General features: G+C 44.3%; 2 protein-coding genes across 2 annotated transcripts; one reads left to right on the forward strand and one right to left on the reverse strand.

The window, feature by feature from the left end:
* Positions 1 to 394: 394 nt before the first annotated feature.
* On the forward strand, positions 395 to 1772 carry LOC124414787 (28S ribosomal protein S11, mitochondrial). The gene is made up of 5 exons (XM_046895860.1): positions 395 to 713; positions 928 to 1058; positions 1127 to 1227; positions 1312 to 1377; positions 1447 to 1772. Exons 1-5 carry the CDS (start codon positions 478 to 480, stop codon positions 1552 to 1554), a joined length of 642 nt encoding a protein of 213 aa, XP_046751816.1. The 5' UTR covers positions 395 to 477; the 3' UTR covers positions 1555 to 1772.
* On the reverse strand, positions 1679 to 11101 carry LOC124414786. Its single transcript, XM_046895859.1, has 10 exons — positions 10963 to 11101; positions 7904 to 8087; positions 6332 to 6636; positions 5891 to 6042; positions 2814 to 3022; positions 2464 to 2715; positions 2298 to 2397; positions 2121 to 2222; positions 1870 to 2025; positions 1679 to 1789 (listed from the first exon to the last, which is right to left on the reverse strand). The coding sequence occupies exons 1-10, from the start codon at positions 11048 to 11050 to the stop codon at positions 1730 to 1732; spliced, it is 1608 nt and encodes a 535-aa protein (XP_046751815.1). The 5' UTR covers positions 11051 to 11101; the 3' UTR covers positions 1679 to 1729.
* Positions 11102 to 11391: the final 290 nt, after the last annotated feature.

An 11391-nucleotide genomic window follows, 5' to 3' on the forward strand; every position in this document is an offset into this window, starting at 1 on the left:
CCAAAATTCGTTTCCCAACACCTTCTCTGATTCTCAGAATATACTCAACAAATATCACTAGACTGATTGCTTAAACCAATACATTTATCATTTAATCCAATCACGAAATCAACTAGAATTCAAGATAATACTCGTCGAACCACTGTTCGTCACTCACTGAACCTTCCGTCCTGATCCAAACGCTTTACGAAAATATTTCCCTAGATCATAGTTATATCCGAACACTTAACTTTAGGCAACTTCAGTCACATCTCATGCTTGTACTTGATATCAAATCCCTTCTTTACCGGTCGTCAGTAAAAAGATCATGTTCTTTCCATGCCAGCTGATTACAGCACCCAGGAGGTAGCACCATCTATTATATCAGATTTCATTTCGGAAACTACTGTTTCGATTCCGTCGTCTGCTGTGAGCCGAGGTCGACGAAAACGGAGAAGGCTCGGATAAACATTCGACAAATACTTGTGCATCAGGAAGATGATCAAATCAGCCTTAAAGCTGCTGGCCTTCCCCAGTTTCAGAGATCGATTATTATCTCAAAGCTTGATCGGCGAAGGTGCGAGATTTACGGGTTCTGCTAATATTTGGCGAAATTTTCACACCACAAGATGTCAAAAGACAGAAGACAGGAAAATGATGCTGGCATCTTTACCTCGTGTTGACGAAGGAACCAAAGGAGAGAACTTACTTCAGATTGACAATATGCTAGCCAGGCAAGTAAAATGAGCAATCTTCCAATTTGTCAACCGGTATATTCACCTTATTGCTGGGTTCCGGGGCAGATGTTGAGGTTAGGTTTACTTCTTTTTAGACTTCACCAATCGCGAGCGCTATATCGATCTCAGAACAGTCTAAACCTACTGCAGCCGATGAAAATTTATAGAAGATGAAGCCACTAATCCACTAAACTTCTTTTTCCTGTTTCAGCTCAGAGTTTGTGTTCCCTGATGAATCTACGCCCTTCAAACTCCACGACGGAATACCCTACAAAGATTTACCCATCTGCAATATCAAGGTTTCACTGAACAACACAATCATCACCTTAACCGACTGCCACGGTAACTGCCCCACCTTGGAAGATGTGGTTGTCAATCATAGCTTGATTGTAAACGATTCTCTGTTTCAGGAACAGTGCAAATGATACATAGCTGCGGAAAGGAGGGATTCAAGAACACGCGTAAAGGCACTAACATCGCTGCTCAAGCCACAGCCACTACTTTTGGCGCGGTAAGATGATTCTGGAACAAAATTCTGGGTAAACGAAGAGGTTCTTTACTTTCTGATCCTTCAAAGCTCGCATTGTTCTTTCAGAAAACGCTCCGAAGCGGGATAAAAACCGTCCGTGTTCGCATTCGAGGCATGGGTCCTGGTAGATTGGTGAGAAAATTGGGTAAATCGCACTATATGAATTACGTATTTCTTAAACTTGTGTAATTCCTGTTTCAGTCATCGATAAAAGGTCTGCAATTAGGAGGGCTGAACATTGTGTCTATAACGGACAATACTCACGTGTCATGGAACCCGCCAAGGCCGCGAAAAGCGAGAAGATTGTAAAATATTTCAAAAGACATTATCGGGGTTTGGTGGAAATACAGAACGTAGATATAACCATTCATCGCTTCACACATGAATATGACCATATTTACTCCAATGTTGTATCAACAGAGAAGTAACAATTTGTGAACTATTTTGTAACTACTGTACATGCATGTACATTATCATGAAATGATTATTTCTTGAAATAAATATGTCGAAGAATCGCAAAGTAGGAATACGCCGTCTTTGCTATCTGAAATATTTTTGATTAAGTCAATACTTCGCACCTTAAACTTCGAAACGCCATTCGAATTGTAAAATCGTTCCAATTACCGTGAGACAAGTCTCCGTCGATACTTTGTAGAGTTTCCATACCCTTAGTGTCAAGGGCTTTCGACAACGCTGCATTATTATCCTAATAGTCATCGTGTACCAAACAGGTGCTTTGTACCAGATGCTGTTGTAGGCCGCATCGACGAGAGATTCGCTCTGAAATAATGATTTATGACGCGTTATCGCACGGGTAGGATATAATGTCAGTAAGCATAATAATTTTATCTAATTGTAAGAGAAGAAATAGTCACGTGAATTATAACTTCGTTTCCGGTCCAGTACATCATCATTATCTGAATCGCCATGGCGACCATGTACGCAGACGCAACGACGATCTCGTATCTCAATCCTAACTAGAATGTAATATCTACTGTGGATTCACTCGTAACGATTAAAATTAGCAGAATTATGCAGTTCTAAGTACTCACGACGATGTACTGAAAGAACGTCGTACAGAATATACCGGAGTATATGACAAAATCAAATAGCAAGAGACGATTCAGGACCCGATCGAGCTTCTCGACGTAACTAAAACCGAATTTGAAAGTAATTTTCAGAACGGATTACACCTTGACACAGCGACTCTTAATTTACCGAATAACGCCAAGGTGCTTCTTCACCCAATTCTTAACACTCCTCTGGAGTTCCCGATCCTTCCTCTCATGGAGACTGGCAGCCTTTATGATTCCGTCCAGCTCGATACCGAGGACCTTCATCTCGCACGTTGGTACAATTATGAGAACAGCGATTAAAGTGGACCAGCTAGCCGTTATGACGCCCGTCAGATAGCTCATCGTTAGCTGAAGAAAGTAGCCTGGCCAGATATCCGGAAAGGGGTTCCAAGCCCTGCAATCATTCGTTAGGTACTTCCCCGACTTCATCAAGTCCCGCGAGTACAATTCAAGTACCCTGAAAGTATATCAAAACAGTTTTCAAGTATGTACCTGAAGATCATTCTGCTCGGTTCGGTCTTTGTACCGGCAACCACGTCAATGATCGGTAACCCGCAGTAACCGGTAATGGTCAGGGCTGCACAAATCCAGAAGCATAAGGTGACGAAGTTGCCCTGTTTGACATGTGCCTCGAGTATCTTGAGGAGCTCTGAATCCCCGGAGCATCTGACCCTCAGACTAAACTGTACGGCGTGTTCGACCTGGATACGAAAATCAATTTATTCCCAACCCAAGCATAATGTTGACTTTATTTACCTGAAAATCGGAACGAAATTATCACATTATTCCCTCAGGCAGTAAACCTATTCGCGGTAATAATAATCTCCGACTCTACACGTTATGTTCTAGTATGTTACAGAATTAGAAAAAGTACGGTATACTATTGGGAATGTCACTTAGCAATGCGTCATCTGGTGGACAAAAACGAAACTAATACAACCAGGCTAACAGCTGACCATTAACCGTATTTTTTCGCTTTTGGATCGTAGAACAAGTATATTATTGATTATGTTTCATTAATTTATGTGACATGAATCATTTGAAACCCCCAGGAATTACCGTTTGCCTCGATTAAAATAAAAAACTTAGGTTATGTGGTGAAAAAATGGTGCCGATAGGCAAGCTCTGACGTCATGAGGACATTTTCCAATAGTAGATAAATCACGACTGACCAGATCGACGAAGGAGGTTCTTGTGAATAGAAAAGCGGTCGCCTTAGCAATGCCGCTCAAGTAGAGAAGGCTTATGCTCAAATTGCCGCTCAGAGCCTCGAGGTTTCCGCGCGACATGACGACGTCGACGAACATCGTCGCGGTGAAAAATCCGTAGCAAAGGGTGACAAAGACGCCGAAAGTCCTGTGAAGGAGCGCTACTTTCTTCCCGAATCGGGCAACCGGCCAGAGGCCCTGAATCTGCATCGCGATCACATTCAGCCGGGTGAACGGCTCGGTGGTTTCGCGATTGCAATCCGCACCCTCGAACATTGCGATTCCGTCTCAAGCTGGATCGGAAGTCGTCCTTAAATAGTTATATACGCGCGTCATCCTCGATTCTGGAAGTCTAATTACCGACTAAAGCGACGGTAAAAAAAGGCTGCCGTAGATCGAGACGTGTAATCATTGTTGTTCGCAGTAATTAGTAATACCTGATGAAAAAAGAAAAAAAAAAAAAAAAAAAAAAAAACGGCGTGCAGGTATTACTTTGAGAGAATTTTCCGTCCTTGATCAGGTATACGCGTGACGTGGAGTGTATGCATTATACATAGACCGACGGATGAATGGTCGGATCATGCACACAACCCGGCATAAGATATGTATCGGGCTAATACGGCTACCCTGACGGCTATGAACGATTCATGAACGGAGGAGAGCCGGCATTACGTCTACCGATATGGATGCATTAAATATCACGTCCGTACATATTGCACGTATACTTACCTAATACATACTTATAGGTATATTACCCACTGCACAAGAGAGACCCCGAGGTCGTTCGCCAGTCGCTAGGCACTAGGATCGTCGAGGTGAAAGGGAAATGAGGAATACGGGAACGGCACGTGACGGCTAATATTATACCTACACCACCTGTTCATCATCGGTGAAGATCAGCGTCGCTAACCGAGAGTAAACGGTTGCAACTTTATTACACTTCATCACACGACATGGTATGAATAAAAATGTTGTACAAACCACATCGCATGTTTTTGGTCTATAATGAATAAAGCACGTTTTCACCATTGTTATTATAAACCTGTAATCACGACTTGAGGTCTAGTATTTTTTTCTCTCCTTTCCTTCCTCGCTTATAGATTGAAATATATTGTCAGTGTCTTGTTGATAAATCTTATCGCTATAACAATTATACTTATACGTTAAAGTAGTAAGTTATTACGTTGAAATACAGCTAGTACAATGTAATATAACGTAATATACGATATCTGTCAGGTTGCATTGCACAGGCACGATGAATGGTACATGGGTATAAAATAGCATCCAAAACCTACACAATACAAGGAAAACGCGTGACCGGAATGTCAATGGCAGGAATTTATTTATACAATACATACAGAATACGTGCAGGTATAAGACGAACAATGAATTGACTAGAATAAACACTACATTATAAGATTATACGGTGTATTATACATGTACCGTCAGAGCTTGGTGCTGTATGTAGTACATGCACAAAGCTACCAGCGGTAAACTTATATACAAGTCTTGAAGTAATTAGGCTGAAGCTTAACACAATTTATCACAGCTTTTGCCCCGCTTATCTCTCCCGACGGTGGCGGCGGCGGCGACGTCGCGGTAAATGGGATGAGGGTGAGAGGAAGGGAGGATTGTGGAAGTGGACGCTCATCTCCGGGTTGACGCAGCTTGTTGCGCGATCCAGGGTACGTACTCGGAGACGCGGGTGTAGACGCCGGGGAGACGAGGACGGGCGCATCCCACCCCCGTTGAAACGACGCCGACGACAACCGTCGAGCCTCTCTCTTCGCCGCGGGAGTTCCGGACCATAAGAGGACCTCCGCTGTCAGCCTGGAAAGAGGGGAGAATTAAAATAAGACAACAAGGTGTTCCTGCGCCGCGGTTGAAAGGGAAAGAAACGCGGCGAGTTATCCCGAGATTTGTAATCGTCGAGGGGTGAAAAATAGCTGTCCGATTAAAGTTTTCCTCATTCATGCGCGATCAGGGGACTCCGAGGAGCGGTCCAGACTGGGGAAAAGGGAGAGAAATGCGTTTACTAATTTCGCGGGAATCGCGCGATCCCTCAAGGGTCTCACTGTACGGGAGGTAGAACAACACGTCAACACGTGTTTGGAGATAAATTACGGTTGAGGGTGAGATTCGAGGGTGCGGGGTGAAGAGTTATCGGCGATGTAGCGAGAGATAAAATTCGCGAGAGCAAAGAAATTCGTCCAAGATGGTGAAGGGAATGGACTATACATAGAATCTTTACGAGGATTGGACCTCGTTACTTGTATACTTGACAGAATTAATCGGATGGATTGAAATCCGAGGATGGCGAAAGTACTAAATAATTTAGTAGATTACAGACGTTAGACTCACCCAGCAAGAGTCACGGCCGCCTTCCTCGTGACCGGCACACATCTGTCGTGGCTCGACGCGGGTTTTCCTACCCTGACTTGCGTACCATTCTCGACATACGTCATTTTTCACAACTCGTACGCCGACCTTCTGCAGGATGTCTGCTCTCTTGTCTTGAAGGTAGAAAATTAACTACAATATATCACTTATCACCACAAGTTTGCAACTTCTTTGCCACCGTTAGTGAAAGAATTATATAATAACTAATATAAGAAGCTTGGTTGCACACGACTCGATACTTTCGATTAAATTTGACTTCTGAAAAGAAGAGATCCGTAGTGGAGTGAAATCCAACGTCGTCGTCCGTAACTTCCTTATTTCCTGTTTTCTTAAGTTCTTAAAATTGCGAAAAAGTATCGACTCTCGGCTAATCAACCTCTCTAAATCCTGAAATTAACTCACGTCTCGAGGTGTCTTCACCGAGCCATCCCCATCCGGCAGCGATGGCGTTCTCACCCTCAAAAGCGCTGTAATCCGCAGCACCGGAAGCCCAAGGAAGACACGCGGGCCTTACGCTTTCCGACCACGAAACAGGCCTGGTGAGTTCGAGGAGAGCTATGTCGTCGACGTAGCCGCCGCACTTGTGCCCCGGATGGATGAGCACCCTGGCAACGCTTTCCTGTCTTGCCGGGGGGTTTTCAGGGCCCCGAAGATTGTGTTCTCCAAGGCTGACGCGAAGCTGACGAGCCGGAATCTCAGACGCCCCCCTGTTTCGTTTCGATTGATTTATAAACGAGGGAGGAATTGGCTGAATTTCAAAATTTCGGGGATTCCCTGATATTTTCAGAGGTGGAAGTTGTGCGACTGTAGAGAATTTGTACAGTGATCCGCACGAAGGGTTTGTGTGACTTCTCTTACGAAATAATGGAAGCTCGACGCGATGGTAAAGATATATATGTATAATAACACTTCTCTTTCGCCTGGTAAATGCTTTCTGTATCTTTGGCGTAACGTCGCTTGATTAATTGCCACGAGCTGCGTCCGAGTAATTAACGGAATTATTCTGCGACGTTTATATATTATATAATAAATATATATACAAAGAAACCGTCGAGACGTTCTCCTCGATCGATGGAAAGCGTGAAGCCAAAAGCCGTCTTTATATAAAAAGAAGATGAGAAGAATATAATAAGGAGATAAAAGCTTGAAGCAATCCGCGTCTTACCGGTAAAAAATCGTAGAGTGATAGATAGATAGATGGATAGATAGATAGATAGATAGATAGATAGATAGATAGACGCTCTCCGGCCCCCCGGGGCTGTTTTAATTTTGATTTTCCTCTCGAATAGGGGAGTAATTAAACCGAGGCGCAACAACGAGTCGGTTATACAACAGTCGGTCTACCCACCCCCACCCCCACCCCTACAAACACAGACACAGCCTGCACGTTTCGTGCATAGAGTATGTATCATGTATCGGTAAATGGTCGAGAGGATCCCAACGCGGTTGCGCAAGTGGCGAGAGAATTAAACGCGCTTCGGTACTCCGAACCATGATTGCGCGTAAATTACCAAAGCACTCGGTAATTGCTTGCGGTCCATGCAAAACGCGACGCGCCCTTCGCTCTGCTGCAGCTTTGCGCTGCAGCTGTGTATAAATGTGTATGTACAGGTGTACAATTATCCATACATTGCATGTAAAGCCCAGTTATAATTGGACAGCTTTTCAACCCTCGATTTACGCTTTTTCGCTCTTTCAATCTATATCACCGATTTTGTTTGCATAACCTTGTTATGTTGACGGAACTTTAACAGCAGCAAAACGTAGCGCAGCAGCAGAATTTCCAACTATCCGAGCATACTGATTGGTTGGAAGAACCTAACCTAACCTTAGTCGACCAATCAGAATGCTTGGATGGTGGAAAATGCTACTGCTGCTGCGCTACGTTTTACTTTTCATGAAATTCTAGCCTTATACGTATAACGATCATGACTTTTCACGGACGATTTAACAATAAGTTTCGCAAATACTTACGAGCAGAGGCAATGGCCAGCGGTGAGAATGTGTCTTGAGTCGATTATCGTCCCACCGCAGAAGTGTCCACCCTTTCTGGTGATGCTGACAATCCAGGGGAACTCCCGAGGGACCGCATCACCTCCGCCAACGACGCGGGCTGATCGTGAACCGGAAGTGGAACGTCCGCACGGAATGTCCGCAACTTGATGAGAGAAATTAGAAAGAAAACAGATCTGTGTATAGTAAAACAAGTCGGGATTGAAATTATTGGAGTATGGATTAAAATCGCGTTGTTCAAAATGAAACGCGGCGTCGATTCTAACGCGCTTAACCAATTTTAATTCCAATGATTGTACGGACGCGTATCACGAATTGAAAACACCGCCACGTACCTCCGCTGCGTTACATTTATTCGTACACAGGGAGTTTGGGGGGAAAAAAGGAACACAAAGCTTATCTAATCAAAGCAAGTTCCACGTATACCCTTCACCGAAAATTATACAACATATATACGGGTATTGCAAAGGCAATAATTTATACGCCAGCATGGCATTAATTATACACCTGCGCAATTCAAAGGGCCCGGGAATTTCAGCTGTTATAATCGAAGGAAACGAAAAAAGTAATTCGCTTCTTTCTAAATTACTGCATCGACTGTGGCGGATTGTGGGGGGGAAAAGTGCGGAGTCTAGACTTTTCGCCGACGACCAATCGGCTTAGGTTGTACACGAGACTTCGCTTGTCCTCCATTTGGTCCTGATTACTGTTTCAATTAGACTCCGTTGAGTCCGGTCCCACCGACGGGCCAATTCGCCGGTTCTCTGGGCGGTAAAAAATCCCGAATATCAGAGGCTTCGCTGTCGTTGATTGCCGTATAGACCCTCGTAATTTCAACGGTTTCGCTGCACGGAAAATTATTCTCTCCGTCGAAATTAATCACGAGGGTATAGATATAGGAATGTACATTTATTACATTTGTACATTTGATAAACGTTGCATCCGTGCGACGAGATGACGAGATGAAAAACGTATTTTAACAATTCGTACAATTTTTATATTTTGCTTCGATAATGATTGCTCGATGAGAAATATGGATGAAAAAATTTAACTCATTCAGAAATCGTAAAACGTGGGAAATGAAAAAAAAAATTTTCAAACAAAGTTTAACGGGGTGTAATTGAAAAGAGTATTTCTTAAACTGACTCGAAATATAATATATCGATGTGATCTTCGATTCTGAAAAATAATCTTACACCGATTTATTTAGTGTGATGATAAATTTTTTCGCATCGAAAGATAAATCTAAACATTTTCTCATTGTGTGTAATATAAAAGAATTGGGATAATTCTTGCCCGTTGTTAACACAGGTCTACAAAAAAACCAGAAAGAAAGAAAAAAATTTATCTCAGCTGCATGAAATGTTTCGAGTGTGCTGAATCCAAAAATGACTTCCAGTTTCAAAATGCAAGATATTTGCAAAAAAAAAAGTTAACAATAATGAAAAAGCTACCATTTTATTACGATGAACTAACCAATATTTCTCATAAAAATCAACACACAATTTCTTCATGAAATATACTCAACATTCCGTGTTCATTTTTTTTCCCAATGAAACACGAGTCCAAGGAAAAACCTGACGAGACGGAATATTTGGAGTATTTTTCCCGTTTTCAGTGAGTAAAAAAATCTATAACAAACAGTGTAAAGAAGCTGTGAAGTTTTTTGCTCGCAGACCAGTGTAATGCGCGAAGCGTGATTTCTATCGCAACTGATACTAGGATTCTTAAGGGGTGTCGGGTGGCGACCGGATGTATAAGGTACGGCTTAGCCTCGCAGCTCGAGTTCGCATTCGTTCGTGTGGAATTTAGCTTCCTGTACGACAAGCGCGGTTCGGATAGGAGGAATCTCTGTCACCGCAATCCCTATTCCAGAGCGAGCCCCTCGCGTCGTTTCACACCTCGGTTGATTAATTCGAGCGACGCGGAGTCCGCCCCTTCGCAGCTTCGCCTGGTGCAGGGTTTACCCCTGGGATACGCAGGCGCGGCTGCCGCCCGATCCCGATGGAATTCTGCGCCTTCCCGGGAGCCCCGAGATTCAGCGAGTGACTAATAGACGTGTCAAATGCAGACGGACCTCGGCGAAGTAATCGCGATATAATATTATATGCTCATCCCTCTAGCGCGATATGTGTATACATATACATGGATATTACATTATGTAATACGGGACCGCGTATAAACCCGGGGGAAATTTATTAAAGGTATTATTAAGACGAACGAAATTAGGAGAGGAAAGGAAAGGAAAGGAGTTGGGAAGGCGAACGGGACCCGACAATTATACAACCCCGAGAGCAAAGCTCTTCTATTCCATCCGCGGTTCTGCAGGAAAGTTTGAACAGACCGCACAGGATGAGCAGCGAGCGGCACCCTGAAATTTATATGCGCTTTTTTTCTCTTACATATATATATATATATATATATAGCTACCTACCCTCGTTAGCATTCTATAAGGAAACTGAGAAACACTTTTAGCCGAGCCACCCCTCCTCCTCCTCCTTTTCGACCTCTACCTCTTTCTCCTCATCGCCGACGTTCAACGGCACACAGAAGCGGCCGAGAATATTCAGAAGTAGAATAGAGGATCGGATTTGCTTTCTTCGGGATCGAGGTGTGTGAGATACCTGCAGATGATCTCAAGCCACCCGTTCCAAGGGTTGGTTTTAGGCAATCCAATTCCCGAGAAGGTCGGATTAAGGTGCAGGCGGTGAAAGGAGTCGAAGAAACCCGCGAAAACCGGGGAATAAATTGAACTGTCGCAATCGGAACGCGTGTTTAATTGGCAACGAGTCAACGCACCTTCACCGACCTTGCGGAATATCCATGTCGAGTAGAGAGGCCAGGGTCTAGGTGCCGACAATGGCGGTTTCGCGTAGTGGGAAGGTCGGCTAATCGGGACCCAAGGACGCCCGGCAGATACGCAAATACGTTACTGATTCGGTTTCGAGGAAAACTCGGCGTAAGGAGAAAATTAGCCTTGGCTGACTGCGTCTGATATCGTGGAAAACGCGAATACTCACGATTGGTGAAGGCGGCGACCTGGAGGGCCGAGGTCCAGACGACGAGGGCGGCGAGGTTTCCGCCAAATCTTCCGGAGATGAGGGACATGGCTTGCGGACTCCGTACGACGAGGTGCAGACAAGGAAGTCCTCGACGGACGGAGATGGATAAAAAATTGTCACGTCTGACGAGCAGACGGGGTTCTTTATACGCTCCGGATCAGCTGCATCTCCTCCCACCCCCGTCGTCGGCTTATCCCCACCCTAACGAAACCCGGGCCCGTCGGTCGCGTGGGTGTAAGCATCGAGCACCAGGTACAATGTTATCACTCTCCGCATCGCTCCCATCCTCGAGGGCACCACTTAACCGAGTCACGAGGGTCTCGAATCGATCAAGGTAAACTGGGGGCCACACGCTTCTCGAATTAAGTAATTGTTCCAATTCTATAT

The sequence above is a fragment of the Diprion similis genome, chromosome 14 (genome assembly GCF_021155765.1).
Source record: "Diprion similis isolate iyDipSimi1 chromosome 14, iyDipSimi1.1, whole genome shotgun sequence".
NCBI classification, from domain to species: domain Eukaryota; kingdom Metazoa; phylum Arthropoda; class Insecta; order Hymenoptera; family Diprionidae; genus Diprion; species Diprion similis.